The sequence below is a fragment of the Phoxinus phoxinus genome (assembly GCF_949152265.1).
Source record: "Phoxinus phoxinus genome assembly, chromosome: 5".
Classification (NCBI taxonomy): Eukaryota; Metazoa; Chordata; class Actinopteri; order Cypriniformes; family Leuciscidae; genus Phoxinus; species Phoxinus phoxinus.
In genome coordinates, this window is record NC_136880.1 from 38,127,843 (window position 1) to 38,155,798 (window position 27,956).

General features: G+C 38.2%; 1 protein-coding gene across 5 annotated transcripts; it reads right to left on the reverse strand.

Annotated features, from left to right (window-relative positions):
- Positions 1 to 336: 336 nt before the first annotated feature.
- gigyf2 (GRB10 interacting GYF protein 2) lies at positions 337 to 27,943 on the reverse strand. 5 transcript variants are annotated; one of them, XM_079613254.1, is made up of 30 exons: positions 27,796 to 27,943; positions 23,772 to 23,822; positions 22,033 to 22,171; positions 21,825 to 21,920; positions 21,439 to 21,547; positions 21,088 to 21,196; positions 20,797 to 20,837; positions 19,550 to 19,582; positions 19,056 to 19,232; positions 18,751 to 18,980; positions 18,493 to 18,643; positions 17,772 to 18,011; positions 17,446 to 17,642; positions 16,961 to 17,111; positions 16,295 to 16,461; positions 16,103 to 16,197; positions 14,919 to 15,017; positions 14,626 to 14,765; positions 13,727 to 13,824; positions 13,451 to 13,591; positions 10,248 to 10,406; positions 8,219 to 8,452; positions 6,918 to 7,046; positions 6,562 to 6,773; positions 6,486 to 6,525; positions 5,218 to 5,405; positions 4,920 to 5,068; positions 3,897 to 4,078; positions 2,331 to 2,478; positions 337 to 1,639 (listed from the first exon to the last, which is right to left on the reverse strand). In XM_079613254.1, the coding sequence occupies exons 2-30, from the start codon at positions 23,807 to 23,809 to the stop codon at positions 1,572 to 1,574; spliced, it is 3,960 nt and encodes a 1,319-aa protein (XP_079469380.1). In that variant the 5' UTR covers positions 23,810 to 23,822; positions 27,796 to 27,943; the 3' UTR covers positions 337 to 1,571. The 5 variants fall into 5 exon arrangements, with proteins under 5 accessions (XP_079469380.1, XP_079469379.1, XP_079469378.1 ...); XM_079613253.1 differs by having other exon boundaries at positions 6,486 to 6,773; positions 8,219 to 8,449; positions 18,766 to 18,980; XM_079613252.1 differs by having other exon boundaries at positions 6,486 to 6,773; positions 18,766 to 18,980.
- Between the last annotated feature and the right edge of the window lie 13 nt (positions 27,944 to 27,956).

Consider the following 27,956-nt stretch of genomic DNA (forward strand, 5'->3'; position numbering starts at 1 on the left):
TTGAACTCGACTGCTTTATGCAGCTCAGGAAACTAATTTAAGGAATATTTCACGTTAAATATAAGTTATGTTTTGTAACCAGAGCATACAGTATGTCAATTAATAATAAAGTAATAATTTATAACAATTAAGCTCAACTCTGATCTCAGAGTTTGTAAAAAACAAACAAAATCACATTCACAGTACAAAACTGTCCTTTCAATGGTGGGACTATGGTTTATAAGCTACAAATATGAACTCTTGTTAGGAGAGCATGGTTACAGATTCAACTTTCATAAGACACTAATCATATTAACAATACATTTTTTTACTCGTATAGGTATACTTTTTTAAATGTTTTTATTTGCATTTCAACCTCTATTCTGCTTTTTAAATAATGATTTCCTGGTTATTTAGGAAACAATTCCAGGATTAGGCTTAATCTCAGTATGAGACTCAACCAATATGCATTAGAAAAATAAACTAAAGAGAAAGGGTCAATTTAAGTAATTAAATTAAACTTGATAAAAATCCTATGAATTTATAATTTTAGTACTTTAAGTACATAACTACTGTTTACATTTAAAATAAATAAATAATTTGACTTCACATAAAGAGTCACACTGATACTTGAGAGCCGAGCAGAGATGTATAGAAAACTCTACGCATATGTACTTCAAATATACTAGGCCTGGAAATCACAACTTTAAAACTCCCTGAAATGTCCAGGTTTTCCATAAATGTGAGATCTGTATCATGCAAATTTGAAAATAGCAACTTGTGTAAACATTTGCAAGTCGACTTTGCACAGCCCTGCTTTGTGCATTAGGAGCGTGCAGATCAGCCCACACAAGAGACGCTTTTGATTTATTTGTCGTACTGTAATAAAAAAAAAAAGTATGACTCCACTGGTTCATCATTTCCATATATTATAATACAGATGCAGAGTTGAAAGTTTATTCTTTAAACAGCCTAATATTTTACAAAGAAATGGATAAGTGTCTGGAACTTTCAAACATGTCCTTAAAACAGGACACCATTGATGACATTTCCTCGAGTCCTACATTGTTTTCGACGTCCGTCAACATGGGGGCGGCAAAGCGGAAGAGGAGAGAAGGGAAGAAAATGGAAAAAACTAAAATAATGAGGGAAGGAACAAATAAATTAAAAAGGAAATTGTAATGGGGATGATACATAAATTTTTTCCCTCTGCAATCCTTCTATTCACGCTTAACGAAACATCGGTCGGGAGATGAGCATGATTGTGAGCAGACGCTCCATCTCAGTGGAAGGACACTGTGAAACCATCGACTCCTTTCCTGCAGAAGCAAGCCTCTCTCTTCCTTTGATCGGGCCTTTGTGTTTTTGGTTCTTTTCGTGGCTGTGGGGCAGCGCTGTTATTGCAACTGTGGTTTCCTCTGGATTAGGGAGGAAGAAAAACTTGCTGCCCCGAATCTACTCCAAATCAGAGAACTGACGATACAAAAAGGAGGAAAAAAAAGAAAAAAAAGAAAAGAGAGTTTGAGGGGAATATAAGGGCAGCTGTTCAGAAGGGGAACGGTCGGTAGGGGGAGCCGGTTGATCAGCAAGCCTCAAAAGTCTTCCACGGTCTCAATCTCACCCATGTTGAGTCTCTCAGATGAGGCATTAACAGAAAAACCTGCAGAGACATTATATTCATTACAAAAATTATATTTTGCATAAAGAAAATATTTTGAATTTTTTTTTTCATTTTACAATTAAGAACTATAATTAGAGAGGATTCATTTTATGAAAATTCTTCCTCTGAAAGTATCATTGTAATGCATCTGGACAATTTACTATGCTTTTAACTTTTTAAGAAAGGCAATACATATACTGTTTTTAACTCTCTCTATTCTCTCTCACACTCACACACGTCTGATAGGCTGGAAGGTGTGTATTAAAACCATTTTATATACAGGTAATTCCCGTCAGATTAAGAACCATTCCATATTAATGCAATTCAAATAAATGTAAATGTAAATTTCCACACTACTTTATCTTTGTGTCTGATGTAAAGTGGGCAGAATGCTAGGGCCTAATAAGCCGTAACTGATGAAGATAACCATCATCATTTTAACTTCCGGTTAAATATTGCGATGCAAACATCAGCAACAGCTTTAACTGGTCAATGCAGGCCATGGTATAAGGGGGATAATCCAGGGTTAGCTGTGCATTAAACCAGTTCTTGTGGGCTCAAAATTTTTACGAATTGAAGAACTTCAGTTCAGAGGAATTCAAACTTTTTTGATGAGTAATTTCCCAGCAGATCGTATCAAGTTTTAAATTGACAGCACAGTTTGTTTATGAATGACTTCGCCGACACTCACCTAGAAGGCTTGGGTCAGCCCGTACCATCTTCTGTTTCTTCTTCTTCTTGCCGGAGGTGACGGTCTCAAACCGCTGCTGCAGCTGCTGTTGTTGCTGCTGTTGTTGCAGGACTGACTGTGACACTTGGGTCGTTCCCCACACAGAGTCCTGAGAGACAAACACGGGGAGTTTAGCAGCAAATTGACGATAACAAATAACAAATAACACGTTGACGAATAATGTCATCATAATTTAGCGCTCTCAGACAATTCACGAGTACTAAATTGAGCTCTTTTGCGGCGTTTCTCGTTTGAACGGACAAATACACACAAATTTATACCAAAATGTGTTTTGGCGAGTATTCAGGTAAACCAGGGGTGAGGAACGTTGGTCCTGGAGGGCCACTCTCCTGCAGATTTTAGTTCCAACCCTAATCAAACACACCTGAACAAGCTAATCAATGTCTTCAGGATCACTTAGGCTATAATCAGGTGAGTTTTTTTCAGGGTTGGAGCTAAACTCTGCAGGACAATGGCCCTCCTGGACCAAAGTTCCCCATCCCTGATGTAAACAGTCAGTTATGTACAGATACAGTTGGGAGAATTTCGGGTGTGTATCCGTGTATTGGATCTGTGCATTCGGCCTTAAAAGCGACCTGCTGCTGTCCGTCATTAATGTTAATCAAACAACAAAGAGAAATTCACTCAATGCTCTTGACTGAATAACTTTAAAAAGGATTAATATTCATTTAATTTATATAAAATATGTCTGCTTGAAAGAATAAAGAATGTTGTATGCAAAATGCTATAAAGAATGAATATATTATTGATTAAAAATAATAATATGTTCCTTTCTTCAGGTGTTTTTTTTTATTATTTTGAGAAAAATAAAAGTTATATGTCACAGCAGTTAAATCCGTCATTCATATTAAAGGGATAGTTCACTTTAAAATGAAAATTCTGTCATCATATACTTACCCTCAAGTTGTTTCAAAACTGTATGAATTTTTTCTGCTGAACACAAAGGAAGATATTTTGAAAAATGTCAGTAACCAAACAGTTTCCAGGTCCCATTGACTTCCATAGTAGGAAAAAAAAATACAATGGAAGTCAATGGGTCCTGGAAACTGTTTTGTTACTGACATTTTTCAAAATATCTTCCTTTGTGTTCAGCAGAAGAAAGAAATTCATACAGTTTTGAAACAACTTGAGGGTGAGTATACGATGACAGAATTTTCATTTTAAAGTGAACTATTCCTTTAACAGGTTAATTTTTTTTTTTCTCAAGGAAGTATATAATGAACTTTTTAGAGAACTAACTATTTTTGAGAAATAATGCATTACAATTTAACTAAACCCATTACATTTGTCAACTAAATCTACTGTAGATTTAATAGACTAAAATCTTATGCAACTAAAAGTAGACTCAAATTAAAACAATCAGATGACTTAACTATGGCTAAAACTAAAATGCTATTTAGTTTTAGTCATAGTTAAGTCATCAGACCCAAAAGACTGACTAAAACTAAATAAAAATTTGCTGTCAAAATGAACACTGACACACACACACACGCATGTGCAACGAACCTGCTGTTTTTGCTGCTGGACCGGCTGAGGTTTTTGCTGGTTGGCATTCTGTTTGGCACGCCGCTCCAGGAACTGCTTGGCGAAGTCCTTGGCCTGTGGAGTGTCACCCAGGTAGGCTCGCACGTAGTCGTGCACCTCGTACGGCGAGTCCACTTCCTTCAGGAACGATGCAAAGGTGGGAACTGTGGCAAGAGTGGAAGACTGATGACTTTCAGAAAGCTAAATTGTCTTTAAATCACATGTTTTTAAGAGGTTATGTATAACACATATTTTTTTTGTTTGCAATTTACTTTCTGAACACACACTGGTGGTTCTCACAGTACAATGAACTCATGTCAATATATTTTATTTTAAAATTGATGCTTTAAAACAAGACTTATGCTTTTTTACATTTTCAACTTTCTTTAGTGTGAAATGTTGCAGTTTGAGCATTAAAAAGATCAGCAAAGTTACAAAGCACAAAGTCACTCTAAAGGAAGTAATTCTCTATATCAGTGCGCACGGTTTCTGAACTCCCTGAAACATTGTGGTCTTAAGTTTCTCACGAGAAAGAACATGTTAAAATAGCCCTAATTTAAATAATTAATGCCAGGGGCATACGCAAAAAAGGGGCGAGGTATGGTTGAGTTGTGTGTTATGACCAATCACAACACACTGATCCAGTCGACCAATCAGAGTACATTGCACTTTTCGAAGGAAGGGCTTAATAGAGATACTAAACAGAGCATACAATGTAAAATGTGAAAAATATTTTTTTGGACATTCAAGCATGAAAACCTATTCTAGTAGACCCCAAAAACAAAATGAAGACTTTGTACAAGGGCATAATAAAGACATGACCCTTTTAACGTCAGAAGCTACATTCCGTGCATACAATGACAACAAAACATTGCCAAGAAAAAGCAATGAAACGGCAAGGAGGGAAGTGGTTTGTGGGAAGAATTATCTGTGCATCATGTGCGCATTAAACGCTGATATTCAAGATAGTTGAGGGTGATAGACGTGTATGTTTCAGTGACTCACCATCAAGGTTATTGGCTGTGTTGAGAGTGTGTAGAGTCTGTTCACACCACTGCATAAAGCTGTCCTGGTTCTTATTGGCTCCCTGGAACAGTTTCAGTAGCTTCTCTTCCTCCTCCACCTTTTTACTTGCTTTAGCACTGCTGCTATTACTGCCCCAAACAGATTATTTTACAAAATACAATTAGGAAATTGCACAAAAAGCAATTTTGCACAATGGACCTAGTTAGCATACTAAAGTCTGAGTTTTATTGCACATTTTAGAGTAGTAGAAAGACATTAATATGTGGTGGTGGTTTACCTGAGGTTAGCGTTGCCCTTGTTTTTCTGATTGTGGCTCTTGCGTGTGGCCTGAGGTGGGGTGGCCTCCTTTACTTCATCCCAGAAGCCAATGTTAGAGTTCTGAGCATCACCCCAGACACTGCTGCTGTCCATCAACCAGTTCGAGCCGACATTATTGACAGAACCCCACACTGATGTATTGAGGGCCTGGAAGGAGAAAGAGAGGTCAAGCTATCTATTTTAGACTAATGCAGAATCAAACGCAAGATTTTATAATCTGCACAAAAAAGTAACAATATGTCCATAGAGAACAAACTTAGAAAATCTCAAAATAAATCATGCATCTCAGATTCTTTTACTTAATTAAACAGGTACACATTAAAGTATAGAACAGGGAAACTGCAAGTTTAAAATCCTGTTTTAGTCAATATGTGCATATGTATAAAAACTGGTTTATGTATCAATACATATGAATTAGAGCTTGATTGATATATACATTTTACTAGTATTAGCACAATCGTTTTATTTTATATTGAATTTAATGTTCTTAGTCTTTGCTTCCTGTGACAGGGCAGCCTAGAGAGAAGCCACAAGAGTTTACATTAAATTACATTTCAGATAGTTTATCGTGGAACACAAAAATATAAATTTCCATTAAAAATAGATTTATGCATAATGCAGTACTTTTAGAATTATAAACAAGCTGGGACTCTTATTGTGAACTATACGTCTATGGTTTACTACTGCCAGCTGAGGTAGATAAAATACACACTCTTACAACATATTAAAACCATAAAGTAAACATTGTCATAGATAAATGGCTGTCATTGTTTGTGAACTGCCTGAAACATTTTTACTTTGAAATTTGCAAATGATAGCCATTTGAAATGTAATCATGTTAGGCTTCTAAGCAATTCCTGTTTTTACATCCCCAAATGTAAGACATCTTAAAATGATAATTATGCATTTAGTTATACCATTTAAAATGAAGAGTTGTGCCTTAAATTTAATCAAACTAAATGACCAATCGCTATAGGTAAATAACTGTAAAAATAAGAAAGTGCAGTAAATGGTAAAACTATTCGTGGTACAAACCAGTGCGTTTACAATAAAAAATGAAATCATTAATAGTTTGGAACATCAAGCAGCATAACGGGACTTCTGTTGTACAGCTAAATTAAAAGAAAGTGGGTGAAACCAGAAGCCTACATTCAAGTTACAAATAGACGCAAGCACTCTTACGTCAAAAACAAGGTGGGTAACTGCATCAGGATGTGTGTAACTCACCACTCGATTCTGCTGGGTGACGGTTGACTGTTGCTGCTGCTGCTGTTGTTGTTGTTCCTGTTGTTGTTGTTGTTGTTGCTGCTGCTGCTGTTGTTGTTGCTGCTGCTGTTGTTGCTGCTGTTGTTGCTGTTCCTTGCGCTGTTTCATTTGCTGCGCTTCCTCTCTCTGGATCTCCAGCAGGGACTTGGTGCCCTCTGGCTGCTTGGCCACGCTGCCCCAACCCGAGAGCTTCGCCTGAGGTTGTTGCTGCTGCTGGGCCCTCTGGAACTCCTGTTGTTGTCGTCTTTGCTGCAGGAAAACAGATCAATGAGAAAAAAGGCAAAAAAGACAATCTCAATGAAATGGTTTTTGCCTCTTGCTTGGTCACATGGGAACCTGTTGAAAGCTTGGTCACATGAGAAAGCTTGAGTTGGGGAAGAATCCCAGGCATACCTCCTCTCGTGCTTGTTGTTCTCTCTCCTCCTCCAGTTTCTGGATCTCAGCAAGCGACAGGGCATTCTGAGACTGTGAGAGTGTGTTTGCTGTGGTCGACTGCTGGCCCCACTTGGAGGATGAAGGGAGCTGGGAACATAGACATTAAAAAACAATAACTGGGTCAGTCAAACAAACAAGCACACAAAAAAACAGTTCTCAGGTAATGTACCAACCAAGTTACCATCATAAATTCCATTTTGTAAAATAATCAGGCATGTGATCAAAGCTCAAAAAAGGAAAACCTGTTTTTACCCATTCGTAACTATGCAATATAATAATAATCCTTCAAAATATGAATTACTTCTAATTATTATATGCTCAGAATTATATTTTTTATAATTAACAGAATCATATTGATAATTTCAATGGTAAAAAAAAATCTATTATATTGCAATTACAATAATACTATTGCACCGTAAAATTTGAATAATATTAAAGGAACCGTATGAAAGTCTGTGGCCAAAACTGGTACTGCAAATCACTAAGCAAACCCCTCCCCCTCCCCCCTGACTCGAGGTTGCCAGATAGGCTGCAGGATCCAGCAGGAACGTAGGCTGCTACAAGGAGCTTCCAATGGCAAGACTAGAGCAGAGCTGGCAACCCGGATGCCGAAACTAGGGCTGGGACGGTATGGATTTTTTCTTACCGCGGTTGAAAAGCAAGAAATTCCCGCGGTATAGCGGTAAACCGCTTTAAATATCCTGGCCAGACTACTGTTGTCAGTGATACAAGTATTTGAAATGAACATGATTTCTTAATGTCTACTGACATATCAGGGCCATTTTATGATTAATTGAAATACATTTCTTACATGCGGTTCCTTTAATACGTTATTTTTAATTACTATTATATTTGTAATAATAATTATATATTTACAATTTTGTTTATCAATATTAAAAATCATGTTATTTAAAGTATAACAATTAAACAAAACAAATGTATAAATATTGCAACAACTGTTGAGCTGTAAATACATTTATTATTATTAATAATAATAATATTTATTATTGTATTTGTATTTAAAAAAATGTAAACTTACAATAATAATATTTATGGCCATCTTCAATTATTTCAATTAATCTGAGGGGGGAAAATGCTAGGTTCTCAATTCACATAGGCCCAAAAAATCCAAATAAATACGGAAGAATCACTTCCCCAAATATAATGGATTATCTACCAAACTATATCAAAATGGAATCTTTTCAGGAAGTGAGACTAGTACAAAGACTACTAAAAATCTGCTCCACAGGATTTTTCACCTTCATCTGTGCGAGCTGCTGTTGTTGCTGCTGCTGCTGCAGTCGACGGAGAGCCTCCTGCTGCTGCTGCCTCTGTCTCAGTAGCTCCTGCTGTCTCAGCGCCTCCTGCTCCCTCTTCTTCTGCTCCTCCTGCTGTTGCCTTGCCAATGCCGCTGCCTCCTCTTCTAGCCTCTTCTCTTCCTCACGCCGCTTCTGAGCTTCCAGTTCTTCCTGTTTCCTCCGCTCCTCTTCCTGCTGGAAGACAAATTAACAAAAGGATCAAGGAACAGCACTAAACAACACCAAATGTCATCTCAGCTAAAATTGCCAATCTAACCAAACTCAGAAGAACTAAGTCATTTGTGGCAGACAGCCACACATTAATGATTGTGCCATGGTTAATTGACCGTTCGCAAAAGCCACGCCCCTTAGTTATTGTTACTACGCCCGTCAAACAATTGAGAACCAGACACATGGCTGGGTTGAGCTCCATACATTTAGTGATTGGTTTTTGAGTAATGGAGCAGACATATCCACCAGGGCACGACAGAAAGTATAGACAGAATAGCGCACGGGAGCACATGCACAAAACAGTTTTGTAAAATTATATATCAATCATTTTTATTTGATCATATATCATTTACAAAACTGTTTTGCGCATGTGCTCCCGCGCGCGCTATTTCAGTCACAACACTGCAATCAGAGGACGCGCTGAAATCAACTCTCGATGCTGTTCTCTTCATTCATAACTCGTAGCCGACTGAGAAGGATATATTTGTGTAAATAGTTGTGCAACTGCGCGAACTTTGTTTTGAAGTTTAATGTTTGAGTTCCAGAGGAATTTGTGACTGTGTACCTGTTCAACCACATCAAAGTTTCGTAATTAGTAAGTCCGTGCTTTTTCTCTTTTTTTCTCTCTTGTTTGCTGACTGATGAGGGGGCCGCAGTGCCGTAGTGAAACGGTGTTTGTACATGTAGCCTATTTTTTAATAATAGTTGCAAGCAATCATAAAATACAGCAAGTTTTAAGCCCGTGCAGACCTCACTGCCATAGGCGCATCGTTGCACTATCTTGCTGAAATCGGAATGTTTGACGGAGGTCCTTCTCCTTAGTTACAGTTGCTGAGCTAGGATTGGACGAGAACCGTTCGAGGGCGGGGTTTTGCGAACGGTCAATTGGTTGTCTTAGTTCAGACAAAAAGCTTTTGTAAAATATCTTCAAAACCGAAGTCATTGATTTGCTTGCAAAAATCCACTTTAAAGAAGTGCTCGAAGCCAAATACTATGTTCAGAAAATGATGCATTCTAACGGAGCCCCTTAAGGGACAAAGTGATAGAAAAAAACATGAGAAGGGAGGAAAAAATATATGTCAATGCTTTTGCATTCTCTCACAATTATTTAGTTGGATAGTTATATTGTATATAATTTGCGAGCATCAGGGCGCCGCTATCAATATGCGGGGTATTGAAATCGTTTTTGAATGTGCACGCTTTTACCTTTAACTTTCCGATTTGCAATCACTCCTACTGTGTATAAGGAGCGGAGGTACTGACCACACATTTTACAAGATAAGATATTCGTCAATGACGCTCAGGATCTGTTCGAAAAAACTTCCGACATCCCCCTGTCAGTCATCTCGCCTTACTCTCTTCCAGTGATAAGTGAAATCTGATGTACTGTAATGTAACCGACTACCGCAGCAAGCCTAACCATGTCCCCTTACGGGCTTCTGCAGAATGCGTTATTTATTTTTCGTGCCTTTCCGAATTCGGAATTACGCTTTGGGCACATCCTTAATCCTAAAACAGACACAGTAACAAAAGTAGGCATAGATGAAGTTAAACATTAAGACTTTTTTGTGAATGTTGTACATTTCATCTGTTCATTCAATGTCAATTTTAAAAACTACTGGCCTAAACGATCCTTTTCTCCTAACTTAGATATTGTTAATGACTAAACAACTGCTATTTTACAAAAGCTTTGAACGTGGCTACCAATTCGATTTTGGATACATTTTATAATAAGTATTCATACGCCGGCAAGTCTTACCTGTTTGCGGAGGAATTCTTCCCTTTGTCTCCTCTCTTCCTCTTCCCGCCTCCTTTCCTCCAGCCGTCGGAGTGCCTCCTCCTGAGCTAACCTCTCCTCCTCCTCTTTCTGCCGTCGCTGTGCCGCCTCCAGCTCCCGCTGCCTCTGGAGAGCCTCCTCCTACAGAAGATAGTGCATTCAAACGATTGGACACTTGTCGCAACCAGCTGATAACCACTTTATTAATTAACTCCGATATATATTGCGGAGGCCGATAATTGGCATTTTTAAAATATAGGTATCAGCAGCAAGTTTTTCTGTTTGGCCGATGTGTCGGAAGGAAGACTTTTATTTTGACGGTGCTGAGAACACCAGCGCCTGAGAACACAGCGCTCCCATTCTCAGTCTTCATTAGTTTACGACCTGTGTTTAAAGGTGCCATGTGTAATTGTCTGGCAAAAAAAATCAAGTCATACTCCACATTCCATACCAGATGGGGGCAGTATACCTCACATATCAAAATATGTGATGTAGGATATGGTATTTTATAAATCACACACTATAAATATGATAAAGAAGCAGAAACAGATAGTTGCAGTAAAGTAAGATATTTTAATAAGTTGAAGAAACAATAATGATTTGTGACACACACACGCTCGATTTGCGCATCGCCATCATGTGTGTATTACAGGTAACGTTATTACATTGCTTCCTGATATCACGTGCGCAAACACAAATAACCTATATTTAAATATATATATATATATAGCCTACTACAGGGCCGTTGAATGCTCGTATCTGATAACCGTGAAGCTCTTGTAATTATTACTTTACCCAACCTCTCCATGTCGAGTGATGCAGTAAACATCAGACAGCGCACGTGAACCGATCATCTCTACTATAGTAAAAAAAACACGAACACTGTTGAAAGATACAGTAGGCTACAAATGACCTGTTCGCGCCACAAATTGTTCTCCGTCCTTAGCGACCGAGTCATTGAATGTGAAACAGCGGCTGCTGTAGTCAGCGAGCAGCACTCTTCAGACAACGAGGGCGCGCGCGCCGTGTTGATACCTCCGTTTCAGTTTCTCGAACCCGCGCAGTGCGGCGGTCAGAACACGGAGACCATTCTGCCCCTAGCTATGCGTGCGAAAGCATGGGGAGCGATCCCGGGCGTGTCAGAATGGGTGCTGAACGTTGTAAAACAGGGCTATGCGCTGCAGTTCGCTCGCCGTCCCCCGCGCTTTCGAGCCCGGACCGTGACGAGCGGTCCATTTCTTATCTGATTTGATTTGTGCTTCTCTTGCCAAAGGCTTCAGCCATCCTTCCGCTCGCTTCCCTGAATTGAAATGAAGTAGTGGGCTGTACTTTACACACGATTGACATCAGGTTCAAGTACGCCCACAAGCCGTACGAGTTATTCGTGTATTGCAGGTTGGCTGGTGGTTATGTGCCCCGCATACCGCCTCCCATGGGCGAAACTGGTATTGCGACACCTGTCGGGCCGTGGCTAGTAATGCTAATGCTAATTAAGGTTGATATCTCTGCAGCACTATAACTTGACATTTTTTTAATGACATCATTGCCCTTATTTCTTCTCATTCTTTTGATGCATGTAGCTCATTTTTTGGATATTTTTACCTAAATTTTTACACATGGCACCTTTAAATAAAACCTTTATATTTTCAGTTTCATTTTAATTTTAGTTAAATAAAATTTAAAGTTTAGAATCAAATCTATCGAGAATCAATTTAGAATCGAATTGTGACATTCCAAAAGATTCCGACCTCTAATATATAAACCGAAAATCGCTTAGTTTAGGTGTGTGAATGTCAATGTGCAATTTACTTTTTTAATGAAAGCACAAAGAACAGTGTTTAGGCTTGAACAACAATCAAAAGTGTCATGTGAACATGCACGAGAAACTCATACTACTACCAAAAATGCTCTCATTCACCTCCTTGGTTCCATATTTGAAGAGCTCTTTTCCAAAACGCGATAAACGCCATTTAAAAAAAAAAAGAGTTTATCATGTCATTTTGCTGTGTACTGAACCTATTCACTGCTCCATCAACGTGTCATGCCAAAATCGCGATATTTCCTGGTTTAAAATGTACTGCAAGTTGCAGTTTCTTTCCAAAACGCGATAAGCGCCGAACCTATTTTTAGCCTAAACGCGATACATCCTCTCGACCAATCAGAATTCGGGCGCGTTCTAAGCAATCAAAATAGGCGACGATCTGAACAGACGTTTATTTAATTAATTCTGAAAAACGAGTGCTTTAAAGTTTACTAAACGCAGACTGGACAAAGATAATCACAAAAAACAACAACAAAAGAAGATTCGCGGGAGGCGCGTTAATACCAACAGTCGGATGTCAACAAAGCTGCTCCCACAGGTTTCTGTCAGGCCAGGAGGCTGTCACCGGACGATCTGATTTTTATTTATTATCTTGATTTTTATTTTATTTACTTATTACTGATTGACTTGCCTATTGAATATCGTTATCATTATTTAATAATTCGTTTTTTCATGCATATGTAGTGGACAAATTGGTCCTATTTGTTACAGGTTGACACTTTACTAAAAATGACTCTGAATGTATTACTAAATAACTTATTGAATATTGTTATCATTACTTTTTTCAGGTTCGGCACCAAATTACAATTAGCCTAAATTACTAAATGATTTAAATGTATTTTTAACATTGTTGTATTTAAGGACTGGTATTTGTATGAGTGTTATGTGCTGGAAAATATTAAAATGTGTCATTATTTATTTTATTTAACTATTTATTATAGTTGGCTTTTATTTATTTCATGCATTTGCACTTGTTTAATTTATATTAATTTAAAGTATTAAAGACAAACCATAATTTGTTTGGAAACAATTGATGGATTTATAGCGTTTTGAAAAAAAAGAAGAATGGATTTATAGCGTTTTGAAAAATAAATAAATAAACTTTGAATTTATCATCAACAATATTGTTGTTTGATTTAATAATCATTGTTCAACATGTTCAGACTGAGCCACACAACCATTTTAACAGGATAAATTGAATATTCACAAAATGTGTGGGTCTAGGTAAAAAATGTCATTTTCCTGAAAACTATTGAAATGGATTTATAGCGTTTTGGAAAAGAGCTCCTCATTTGTTTTAAATGCAGAGCATTGTATTTGAATCTCAGCACTAATCATTGCATAATTTCCCTTCTCTCCTGACCTGTTTGCGCCGTGCCAAGTCTTCTTCCTCCAAACGTTTCCGCTCCTCCTCTTGTCTAGCACGCAGCGCTTCTTCCAGTCGCTTCCTCTCCTCCTCTTCCCTTTTGGCCCGAAGCTCTGCCTCCCGTCTCTCAATCTCAAGCTTTAGAGCAGGAAAAGACCATTAAAAAAAACTATTACATTTACAAAATGTAATAGTTGATAGCTGATACCCTTGTATCAGTCCCACGGTATCAGTAATTTTGGGTCACAAAATATCTACTCGTATCTTTCTCACCTTCAAAGCTTTGGCTTTCTCCAGCTGCATCTGTTCAAGGGAAGACGCTTGAGGCATGGAGTCTAGAGGCAGATCCCATACGCTACTCCCTTCCCATGCTACAAAACACAAACAAACTTAGAATAAGCATATCATCTGATTTCTCAATTTGACTGTTAGAGATCAACATATATACAAACTTTATTATGAGTCTTATCTGTCTAACCAATTTTGATACTCTAAATTTATTGACATCATGGAATAAAAAATATTTTTAAATGATTGAATCATGACATATGCATTGTATCTTAACTCCGTAATCTAAGCTACGTATCCTAATATTTATCAGTAACATGAGTTGTTTAATGTGACTGTGGTAGTAAAGTGCATGAACATTGTGAATGTAAAGACAAAATATAATAGCAAAAGCCACTGTTCCACTTAAAAGCTGTTAAATGGCACCCGTTTCTGTTCTGCTTAAGTGGTATCCATTCAGCTGAGTCAAATCACTTGCAACAGAGTAATACCACGAGATGAGCATGAGTCATATCAAAAACTAAATGAGTGGTATGTTACTGTAAGTGAGAGTAGAAAACAAGCACACCAGACACAACACAAGAGCTGCAGGAAGGCTGTAGCACCTTTTTTTCCATTTAAAGCTACTGTGGCACTCTGACTCAACTGCTGATCTAATGACTTGAGGAATTGTAGACAACAAACAAGATGAAGTGAATAACTGCCACCATCAATTGTTAATCATCTAAAAGTTTGAAGAGAGACAAATAAAGGCATAAACTGACTCTGTTAAAGATTTTTAAAAAATTTGCCTTAACATTCTACACTAGGAAAAAGTTCCAGTTCTAAACATGTCCTTGTTCTGATCATATTGCTTAGCAGAGCATATCTCGGTGTTGACGTACTGCTGGGAGTGGTGGGCTGCATGTTTGGAGAACAGGATGCCTGAGTGGAAGAGTTCTGCATTTCCCAAACAGATCCCGAGTCTGGAACGGACATGGAACGTGTGACGGGAGGTAAGAGGCTCTGTGGAGGCTCTGGCGTTCTGCAGGGGCACACAAATCGAACTGTGAGATGAGTGTCGCATATGCTCAACCACAATACCAATGCAGTGCATCACACCTCCCACGCTTTGCATTAATATGCCCTCTGTTTGCCCTGATGAATGTGTAATTCTGGTTGCTGAAATGAATCTCACCTGATCTTGAGCGCCTGATGGAGGAGGAGATTGAGCTGCTGCTGTTGTGGAGGAGGAGCAGAGTTTAAAACTTTCTGCTGAGCCAGAGCATACTGTTGCCTAGAGGACAAGAGAGAGTCTTAATTTAATGGCATAAAAAAAAAAGTCACGTATTTGCATGTTAGACTTTTTTTTTTTAAAGGGGTGGTTGATTATGATTTGACTTTTCTAGCTGTAGTTAGTGTGTAATGTTGCTGTTTGAGCATAAACTACATCTGCAAAGTTACAACACTCAAAGTTCAAAGCAAAGGGAGATATTTGCTTTTAAAGAAATCGCTTTTTAAGAACTACAACAAACGGCTGGTAGGGACTACACAAGCTTCCTCCCGGGTTAGTGACATCACTAACCCTAAAATTTACATAAACCCCACCCCCCAGAACACGATTTATAGATTATTATGACAGAATATGCTAATCAATGACTAGAAGATAGTTAACTACACATCAGCTTCATACATTTAAACATAAACAAAAACGTTTTTGAATTTTTTCAGGACACAAGCTGTTGTAGCTCCGCCCCCTGTGCCGGGAACACAGCTCATTTGCATTTAAGGGGGCAGACACAAAAACTGTGCATTTTTGCTCACCCTCAAAAAGTGACAACTTTTACATGTTGTATACAAAAATATGTGGGGTATATTGAGCTAAATCGTCACACACACACTCTGGGGACATCAGAGACTTATTTTACATCTTGTGAAAAGGGCATTATACCCCCCCTTTAAAGAAATGTAATTTATTCAGCAAGGATACATTCAATTGATCTAAAGTGTCAGTAAAGACATTTATAATGCTTTAACAGATTTTGATTTGATCTAAATGCTGCTGTTTGAATTTTCTATTTCAATTGTTTTCTACATTGATAAGAAATGTTTCTCAAGCAGCAAATCAGCATCATGTGACACTGAAGACTGGAGTGATGATGCTGAAATTGATGATGCTATTCCGCTTTGCAATAACAGGAATTACATTTTAAAATAAAACTGGGCTGAAAATCACATTGGTTCAACAAATGGTGCGTGTTCAGGGCAGAACTATCCGTTTTTTTCCAAACAACAGAAGAGTGAAATTAAGTTAGTTAATAGTAATTAGTTTATGTTCTCTCTAGAAATTCTTCTTGTGCTGCAAAAAATTACACATCATACCTGAGTAAGTACTGATATTGCAGCTGCTGTATCTGATACATATTTAGAGCATTCATCTCCTGTTGTCTCTTCATCCTCTCTTGATCTGGATCTCCCTATATACAGACAAACACATCAAAACTTTTTGGATGCTGAACAGGGGAAGTGGTCTTGGGTCTGGCATTTCTCACAGATAAGCAAGTCTCTGATTACCAATACGGGAGGTAGTGTGGGGCCAGGTGTAAAGGGCACTCGCCCCCACAACTTCATCATCTCTCCCAAGGGCTGAAACATCTCGTCACATCCTCGCTTCACCTGCAAGGTCATGGTGAAATAGCCCGCCTGAAACCACTCAGACATCTCCTGGTTATTAAATGGTCCTGTGAGAAGACAGACAGACTGGGGTCACTTTAGAGCAACACGGTAACATTTTGAATTGTCTGAAGTAGAGAGGCTTCATCACAGGAAAGGGGAACAAGTTGTTAGTTCTTAAGGTACAGGTTTTAACATACATGGATGGATTCAGTCGTAAGGCATTGAGTGATTTTGTAGTTGACGCAATCGATTAGTTGAAAATAAAAATGTTTAAAACTAGAATGATGTACATGATATTAGGGATGGGCGGAATGACAATATGTCGTCAAGACACGACACATTTATTTTTTTATAACACTTTATACAAAGCGGATTGTTTCAAAGCAGCTGTACAGTGATAACAGGAAAATAATGCAACAATTATTAGCAAAAATCATTGTCCAGCTCAAGTAAGTTCGGTGTTGATTCATTTCCGTTGTAAAAAATCACTAGTTTAGTGATTTTTTATACAGCAGCTCATTTATAATGCAGTGCGAAAATTAGATACGATACTGATTTGCCTACCTTGGATCTCTCCCTGCGGATCTTTGTAAAACCATTTGAATGCAGCCTCATGGGTAATGGAAAGAGCTGTGGGTTTGGGACCAATCTTGGTGGCCAAACGATCATCGTCCAAACCGCCATCCTGCAGGTATGCCACCATTTTCTCAGCTTCCTGTTTCAGATAGGAAAAAGTCTACCGTTCAAACTTTCGATCTTCACGGCAGTATTGTATTATTTATACCAATAATTTACACCATGTCAACACCAGACGCATGCATCACGATGAAATGTGACAAAAGCAAATACAACCCATTATAATCAGTGATGCAATCTACAACAAATTAAACCCATTTCATTTCCACCGTACTTCAAGTGCTCACGCTACTTCTGACACAAAGATCAAATTAATTTGCAACGGTTGCTTTTTCGCATCCAGTGTAGACAGTGTTAGGCACCAACTCTATATATTCAGATGCAAGCGCTCCACAGTAAACAGCCATTCACACCTGCTCAAAGTGCTTGAGTCCCTCATCCTCATCCATGTCAGAGGGCAGTGCAGAGGGCCGGCTGAAAGGACCCACAATGCCTTTGGAGTGGGGGAGAACAGGAGCCACCGCCACTGGCATCTCCAGAGGCTTGACCTGCTGGGTTTGCGTGGGCACTGACTGAACGGGGAGCACAGAAGGAGCAGAGAGCGGAAGATCTGGAAGCAGAGACAGGTTTAATTCAGCATTCCCTAAATGAAAGCTACAGGCTTTATTTTCCCAAAAATATTTTAAAGCAACTATTTTTGCATAAGTATTTGCATACATTTTATTCATTTGATTATTACCCTGGAGTGTTTTTGTTAGATGTGGTATGGAAATGGCCTCCAAAATGCTGTTTGGTAGGGTTGTGTGTAGTGGTGCTTTACTGAGTTCAGGTCCTGTCGTTCTCTCCAATGGTCTCTCACTTTCTTCAGCCTGTTCCGAGTTAACAGACGGAAGAGGTGCCGGAGTCGCAGCTTTGGGAGGCGTTACCACTGCTGGAAATGGTACAGCAACCGGCGATGGCTCTTCCGATTTACTGCCTTCTGTAAACCAAAAATAGAGCTTAATTAAAAATTATGACAATGTTTTACAATTGTTAAAGAGTTGCTCAGACGTGAGCTGACAACGTACAAGATTGAAGAATTAAAAATGGCAACATTACAATACAGTTTAAAATTTTGGGGTCTGTAATTTTTGTAAGCAGCACAACCGTTTTCAACATTGATAAATGTTTCTCAAGCAGAAAATAAGCATATTAAAATGATTTCTGAAGGATCATGTGACAATGAAGACTGGAGAAATGATGCTGAAAATTCAGTTTTTGCAATCAGATTTTAAAATATATTAAAATAGAAAACAGTTATTTGAATTGTAATATTTCACAATATCAGTTTTACTGTATTTTTGAACAAATAAATGCAGCCTTTGTGAGAGACTTGCCTGCCTGTAAGTAAACTGATTAACTTGACTTAGTCCATTAAATTGAAATAGAGTACTCGATGGGATTTCTTAATGCCACCTTACCTTCATTTCGATTACTATCACATCTAGTTTCTGTATCAGTATCTTTGGTTTGTTCTGATTCACTGTCTTCCTTTTCTGTGTATTCTTCATTCTCCTCCAGGGGCCGGAAGTCCAGCTCCGCCTCTTCCAGGATAGGCTCCTTAGGAGCTTTCTAATTAAGCAATGAGGAAAACTTACTGATCGAAAACACATTTATCTAAACAGATATCCTTATTTATTAAATAAAATAGAATAAAAGATCAAAATTGAAGAACTCACTTCCCACGCCCTCACCTTAAGTGAGAGGAAGGCCCCTGAAGAGTCAAATGTCCCCGTCTCCTCCTCTGCATCTTCCAGACACCATTCTGGCAAACTGTCCCTCTCCTCCTCTACGCTCCCGCTGCCTGACCGAGGTCTACGGTAACCAGCACGCTCCTCATCCCTTGAGTCAAAAGGAAAACGCCGACGTTGATCCGGGTGTTCCCGCCACCCTGCTGATCGTGGGGCATCTGCAAAGAGGAATTTGTTTGGATCCGAATATTTTTTAAATAAGTTATTGAGGAAAAAAAGGGCATGCAACACACCTGGACTTGGAGGACACCATCGTTCGGGCTCCCGACGAGAACCTGCAAGCCTCCAGCCACTATCGTCATCCTCTCCATTCTGCTCATCTCGAATCGAGCGCCAGTTGTCACTTCCTGAGCGAATGAATTCGTGTTTTCGAGTGTTCCCTACACTAGCATCCTCATAGTTCGCCCGTACTTTTGGGAAGAAAAAAAAGATCCAAATAGTACACGTTGAGAAATTAAAACATTTGCAATGCATCTATTACACACTAACATTTAAAAGTTTGGGACAAATAAGATTTTTTTTTATGTTTTTGAAAGAAGTCTCTTATGCGTGTGAAACTGCATTTGTTTGATAAAATATACATCAAAAAGTAATATTGTTCAAATAACGTTTTTCTATTTTAATATATGTTCAAATTTTATTTATTCCTGTGATCAAAGCTGAATTTTCAGCATCCTTACTCCAGTCGTAGTGTACATTTATCGATCTGTTAGCAAAGAGGACTTACTGTGATTGAGTGGGAAATGGGCTGGTGCTCCATCTATGGACAGAGAGATTAAGTTGGTTCAGTACTGGCATATAATGTGATGCATTACATCAGGTCACACTTTGTAGGAGAGAGTGGGGTCACCTGTGCCACTTTATCCCACAACTACCCATAACTAAAAAAAATAAATAAATAAAAATGCACAGAAATTTTGTATGTTGGAAGTGTTTATTACTTTTCTCATATGCAATCTCTCAATCAAAGGCAGCTGTGTATGACCATTTCTGGATACATGGCGACATGACAAAAATTGTGCAGTTTTCAAACTGTGGGTCGCAGAGTGGGAAAAGATGGGTCGCACAAATTGGCTGCAGCTAAATTTGCATTTCAGCAAATCACTTGCAGTTCATATCCGGACCGGAGTGAAGCCGCCTTTCCACTGCACACGACAAACGACAGCCGTCGGACCGGAAGTCATTCAATTCCAATGGAGATTCGTACGGGAGCTGCGTGGAGTTCCGATCATATGCGTATGTGGAAAATTCAGATCCGTTTTGAGCTTTGGATCCGTTGAAATATCTGAACTTCTGCGGCTAAACCGTATGTGACCGGTTGACCGGATGTGATGTATTCTAATCAAAACTATGAGCGCGAGGCTAGAATTACCAATATTTTAACTCTTTCTGTAAAATGTCAGTTATTAATAATTATGGCAGAAAAAAATATTTTATAATTATTAAAGCAATATTTATATTGATTAGCTCTATAAAAACTACTATGTTTTTATTTTTATTTTAGATGTATTGAGGGTCATTTGTTTTGTGTGGATATATTCATGCTTGCATTACATTCATTAAAATCATAAATTTTACTTCACGACCAATTTCAAAGTTCCGTGCGACTGACACTAGGGGGCGAAATGCGACAATCGTATGCTAATGTCGTGTGCAGTGGAAAGGCGGCTTGAGCGTGTTTTTATGTACATATTTCATATACTCTTTAACCAGAGTAAATTAAGAAATTAAAACTTAAATATAAAGTGATGAAATTTGACATTTGTACTATAAAATACTCGATTTCTGTCCTAAAATTAGGTTTACAGTAATGTCAATTGTTTTCTAATCTCACATATTTTGGTGGGTCTTGATATAGATTATAGTTGTCTAGGTGGGTTCTGGAATGGAAAAGTTTGGGAGCCCCTGTTCTAGATTATGGGGGGCACATCTGATCCCACTCTCACTTATGTGTTAAAAACCTAGCATACTAACCTGGATCTTTCCGACCTGGCTTTTCGAACCTTTTGTCTCCCCTGGGCAGAGCAGAAAAAAAAAAAAAAGTGTAATCAGTGTAACCTGAACCAAATGTGCAAAATCAGAGACACCTAATACACTTAATTTGTCCTTTCTCAGTTTATTTTAGATAAAATATCTGGGCCATAAAACTGTTAATTTCAGCACTTCGTCTGCATTATAAGAGATATAAACCAACATATCACATGTTGTAGATATTTCAATTGCTTACAGACAGTTTGTGCTGCAGGTGCAATTCATTTTGAGTACCTCTCCTCCCAACTCTGGGAGCGATGCATCTCTCTCCCTCCACGGCCAAAACCTCCCTCCACATCATCAAAACTTCTTTGGTAAAATCCTCCATCTCCTCTGCCCCTCCCTGTCAATCAAACAAAAAAGGGCTCATGAGCATATGCACAAGTCTAACCTTTCCTCTCCATAACTGTGCCAAAGAAAATCAATGTACAGAGACAACTACTTAAGAAGGAAAGTTACAGAAGGTGACAAAGTTTGCACTCTGCTCTGGTTTAACAGAAAGAAAAGAATTTCCGCTGCTAAAAACGTTCTGCACTTTTTTTTAGATAGAAAAAAAGTAAAGTCTGTGGTTGCAATATAGCTCACCTCGTCCCCGTGAAGAACTTCGGCCTCTAGGTGCCCCCACCACCGTCCCCCCACCCCTTCCTGTCAGACGGAGTACTGCTGCACTGTTTACAGACATGGAGAAATTTCTCTGTGGAGACAGACACGCATGCAAAGCATTGTAAAGGCCACTCCATTCAAGATGCAAGCCTGGCAATGGGTTGCGTGACAGCGAGACTGCAAGTAGGCTATCTGTTTCGACCACAGCGCGTGCCAAAATTACATCATATGCAAAAAAAACAAATGCCACTACTTGAATGCGTAGGCACAGCTCTCAGAATAGAGAGCTGCTGCAGGAAGCACCTCTTTGTCATTTCTAATTCAAGTGCAATTCTTTGGCCGCAGTAAATAAATAGGTAGATTCTTACCTGCTCCTCCTCTGTAAATGGGACTAATGCCAATGGTGGCAGGGGCTCCTCTTGTAAAATAGGTAGAAATTCCTTATCATGAAGGTCTACCGGAATCTAAAAAGGAAAATAAAGTTTAGTAACACTTTAAACATGAATAAAAATCAGGAAGATAATCATCAGAGTGTGACAAAAAAAATTGAAGTCAGCAAAAGACAGATGTCCTTACCATGTTATCCTTTACATAAAGTGCTAGCATCTCTTCTCTCCCATAGCGATAGTCTGCAAGTTTATACTTTGGCAATGCGGGTGAGAGTGGAGGGGAGGCCACACTGCTGCTACCCACTCCACCTGACAGGGCGCGGAGCCTGGGACACAGCAGAGACAAAACATGCTACGTCATCTTTGATATGTTAGTAGACACTAAAACAAATACTGTATACTCCTCACACCAAGAACATACTTGTGTGTGTGTGTGTATATATATATGTATATATACACACACACACGTTTTTTTCTGAATTCTGTAAAAAAATTATGAAAAAACACTTTGGTAATTGAGCAGTAGGAGGGAATGTGAAGCTTGTCTTTTTGTTTAAGTATTTACATTTTTACAAAAATTGTAGAAAAACATTTGTATTTGTTTTATTTATATACATTTACATCACACATATATTTTTATTAAAGCATTTACATAAACTCTTAAATCAAGGTGTGTTAAAGCATTATGTGTTCAGATAGGTGAAATAGCTAAATAAAATGCAACAAAAACATACTAGATTTATATTATATTCTGATTTGTTAAATAAGTCCGCAACACTTCACAATAAGGATTCATTTGAAGTCCCTCGTGGGGAAAATTAAGGTTTTAATATTGTTTATATGTCTATGTGGTGACTTGAATTATGCTTAAGACAAACCATGTGTAAATCTAGAAGTCAACACCATTGCTGAGTACTTTCTTCTTAAAACCGCAGTGAACCAAAGACGGTCTCAAAAACGTGGTTTGAAATCTCTGGTGTTTCTGACGTCACAAACTACCTTGTACACCAATCACGTCATCATGTGGATCTCTGAGCTGGTGTGAGTGAGTCGAGGCGGGGCTAATTTGCATATTCATAAAACCGCATATACTAAATGAGGCAAGGGTGTAGAGTTACATTCAAGCTATTTTAAGGCATGAAGCAATTTGTTTAAAGAATAAAAAAAAAAAAAAAAACCTAAATATGTCATTTTGGTGATCAAAGATGAGTTAAGGGATAAATTGATTGACTACAGGGGGACTTTAACATTAGTTAATGCATTGGCGAACATGAACAATGAGCAATATCTGTTTTAAAGCATTTATTAATCTTTGTTAATGTTAGTTAGCAAAAATATAGTTCATAGTTTGTTTGTGTTGGCTTACAGAACATTAATGTTAACAAATGCAACTTTTGATTGTAATAATGTATACGTAAATGTTGAAATTAACAATAAATGCTGTAGAAGTATTGCTCATTTTAGTTAATTTTAATAATGTAGTTAACTAATATTAACTAAATAACCCTTAATATAGTGTTACCAATAAGTCTAATGTGTCAAATGATTCTGATATAGTTTTTCAATCTTAAATAATACTTTTTACAGACATTACGATGAGATCTTCCACTTTTAATGTGAGAAACCCGCGAACTTACAAAATGCTTAACTTTTGAATCAATCAAATTTAAAAAATCAGTGGCAATACCCTGTATGCATGTTTTCTGAGAGAAAATTTATTTTCTGTGTAATTGACAGCACACCACAGATGACGTCCATCTGTGAAATGGACATAAAGCTTAAGTTTTACTTGGAATAGTCACTAAACTTGGAAGCAATCCTGACTAAGGCTGTACATACATAATCAGCCTGAACATTTATGGCGTTTCATTAAAAAACAATTCACAATGCTGCTTCAGACGTTGATGCTTCAGCAAAAACACTCACCATTCTGGTCCGAAGTTAAGCGTCTGGGTTTCTGCCATTTTCCTTGAAAGTCTGGAGAAAATTAAAATGATTCGATTAATACCGCAGCACACAAATATGAATTGACAAATGAAAAATACTTAACATTCAGAAAATAAGGGGCCGTTTAAACTTTACACTACATTGCTATCTACTAAAAACTTTTCATGTTCAACTTTATTTACTTGACAACGGCATGTAAAATACAAAAACGCAAATTTGTGCAAACGGTGAAGTCACGTGCATGCGTATTACTTGTTCAGTCTGTAGGAGCGTAGTAGAACTGCATGATTAAGCTTTAAAAGACTGAAATCTTGATTCAAACACCCACACAATCTTATTCCTAAATGCCAGCGATTCACCCGTGTCTATTAAACCTTTGACAAAATCACACCGAAACATTCTGATCTGCACAGCCGCTGACCCAGAGGGAGCAGTTGTCATGTTTAGATTTAACGTATTACATATCGAATATTGCATTTTTCTTCAATATCATTGTCAGTGTTTATATCCAAACTTTTATCTCAGTACTTCGTGAAAATTTATATTTGTCTTAACAGAAATAATGATACTGTGTGGTTGAAAAAAACGTTTGTGAAGCTGCTGATACCATTCTTTCTGTGAAAAGAAAGCATTACAACTTTTGAAAGTGAACAGCAGTGTTTCAGCATTAGCCTACATAAAAAGTAATCACAAATCTGTCATTTATTTTAACATCAATGTAAACAACAACAAAAAACTATTTAAAAAAAAACCTACAAACATGAATAATCAAATATAAAAATAAAACTATATATATATATCAATATATATATTAAATTAAATATATTAAAGCTACAAAAGTCACTCAGTCAAGAGCTGCGAGAGAATTTATTTTTCTTTAGTTGTTTGACAGACAGCTGCAGGTTTACCAGGCTGATGTCCCTTTAAGACCTAATGCATAGATCCTACTGACACACATCCGATTTCTTTCCCAACTGTTTACGTTCACTTAAGAAATAACTGACTGTGTTTACATGAATACTCGCCAAGACCGGAAATTATACAACTGTGGTTATTTAAAAAAAAAAAAAAAAAAAAAAAAAAATCGTAATTCTCAATTTATCCAGAATTGTGCAGCTCTAGCGCGTAGTTTTCCTTTACAAAGTGACAGTTAACTACTGGCCTCACAGCCTAATACAGTTATTTTCGCAGATCCGTTAGCCTGGGTTTCCCCATACTGCCTTCGCGCAGCGCGATTCTATTCACGCTGAAAGGCAGTCTGGATACCATGGACCAGATTTTCGCCTCATCTAGGGAACCAATCACAGAACGGGGAGGGAGCAGCAAGATGATGACGACATCCTATGCGACACAACTAAGCAGTTTGTTTATATCCATATACCTTCGACCCTCGTGTTTATCTTGCACAAACGGCAATAGTCGCTGAACGTCATTGTTTACAAAAAAATATCTTACCCATCTTCTTCCTTGTCTAATTTCTGTCGCTCTACATACATCATCTGGTATAATGGAAACGATTGGCTATGAGCTACGTACAGGTGCATTTGATAGACATTCTTAGCACCCAATAAACGGCGCCGGGTATTCGTAAACCACGCCTCAAATACGAGAAAATGCACATGTGGTTACCAGACCCAAGTCTCAACGAGAATTGGGTCTGGCGTTAGCCAGGCTACAGATCCGTGTGAATATGGGAAATTTTGACAACGTTGTTGTCTGTAAGCGAAAGACGCAAAGGAAAACCTTTTCAGTTTTTTTGCACATCATTGTCGTGTAAACGTACCAAGGAAATACAGTAAAATCATGTCTGAAAAATACCATCATGGTTTACATGTGTGCCAACAAGGACAAATAACAACATATAGAATTATACATTTATCAACTGGTGCATGTTTAAAAAGTGGAAATGTCAATTAGGACTTAACAGGTTTTGCAGTGTACAGTCAAATGCATGCACTTTACTAAAAATCTCCACATAGGCTACTTAATTCAGACATATTTGCAATAAACGCATACAAAAACAATATTTATGTGTTGAGTGTGAGAGGATTCGTGAAATGAAAACTACATACACGCATTGAAAAAAAAAAGACGACAACAGATCAAAAATGGCGAACTCGGCACAGGTAGCCTACATCTCAAAGTGTCTGAAAAATGTAAATATATTTCCTATTTCCATGTTTTGGGTCTTCCCCTTTGGTTGCAATTGCAAATACGATACTCGCCAACGCAATGCTTATGAATACACAAAAGTGACAATCTTTGATCTAAATTAAATTAAGCTATTGACTTTTTATTTTCAAATTAACACCTTAAAGAATGTGCATGATTTTATTTAGTTATAAAGTCCCAGATAGATATAATAATACTGTATATAAACAGTGGTTACTTTGACAGTAAATCATTTTTTCTAGAGGTGACCCCCATTCATTCGGCACCGTACCCCCCCTTTACTGTGACGAGCTATTTTAAGAACTCTCCCGATTAGGAAGGGCATTCTCAGACATCTGTGCAATCCATGGCTTCCCTTGCCCACTACGTAGTGCAACTAACTTTTTTCAACTTGATGTCAAATGATCACATTGCAGTGGCATCTTGGCAAACTTGTCAAACCAGACTCATTTAACCACAGGGGAAAAGGAGAGACCTTTATTTTTATGTTATAATGAATTACATTTTATTTTCAGCTTAATATTAAATATTCAGAACTGCTACGCAGCCACATTATGTAGATGACATAAGGTCTATGCAAAACAAACAGTAGTGACTTGCTGATGCAGGGATTTAAACCACGTGTACAACGCAATGAAGCAATCCAATCCAGATCACACATGCCATCAACAAAATCTAACCAAACACACACACATATACATATATACACACACACATACATACATATAAAAATAAATGGCATTTCGATAGGTTTATCTGATCAAATCATGCGATTACGCTGTTACATCAGATCCCAAATAGACATGCATAGTTCTTGTATTTGTTTAACGCCTATCAGGGGAAAAAGGCAACCGCTAAACACAAAACGAAAGTCAATAAAACTAGTTTAGGTTGAAAACCGATAGTAAAAAGATGTTTGCCAAGTTTCAATCAATTACACTATCCCCTGTTTTGACGTTTAATAAGCGTATAAAACATTAGGTTTTCAGAAAACCACTGTAATATGCGTGGGAAAAGTCATTTAATCTTTTGGAGGCTGATAGGTCTGAAAATACACTTTGGTATATTGTCAATCCCATAAGTGGCTTGCCAGTCATTAAGGCTTGTATAGGTGATCGTGTGTAACTGATCTGTATCAAGACTTAACGTTTTTATTTCTACAAACCTCAAAAGTAAAGCTGATAAATGTCATTTTTAAAGTTTCATCGATCACGTCCATGTCGAATCATGCCCTCATACACCCTGTTAGCACTGCAGTCCTCAAGCTAGTTCAAGAAAACACAAATTAATCCATTTACTTTAGGAACGTTTAGATGTAAATTAATGGGAAATATTGAATTGACAGCTTCAGATGTCATGTAACGTTAACCGTTTAATGAGGCGTTTTAATAAGGCGAAATATCCTAGTCTGGCTATCGCTGGACCTTTAACTTTCTGAGTTCCAACTCCTACCAACTTTAAATCAGTCCCACGCACCGCTGAGAAGTGTACGACCTGTCAAATACTGCCGTAATACATGCCGATAGAAGCACATCGTACGGCCGACGGGAGTAAATATGTAAGTTAGTTGACACGAGTTTTAATCCGTGCGGCCTATGCATACAGTTTCCAGCCACATCGCATTCAACTACAGCTGCCTACGGATAGCTGATAGCATCATCAGCGGTAGGCCAGTCAAATCGAGCCCGGTGCTTCCAGGCCTAACAACCATGCGGGCTAGAATAGCGTCGGTCCGCTAAATTGGGGCGGGTCTATGTAACTGAGAATTAGCGTAGGAACAGATAAGTTTTATTTTAGAGTAAAACCGTGTACGCCGGGCCCGCTGTCTTACCTCTGCTTTTACTGACAGCGCTGAGTTTGTGTGCGAGTGGCGTCTCTCGTTTCGTATCCACAAGATGGCTGAATGTAGGTCACATGACAAACACGTATGCTGAAAATTGCCCGGATGAGAGTGAGCGTGCTGACAGCAGCACTTCCCTAGCGCGCACGCGT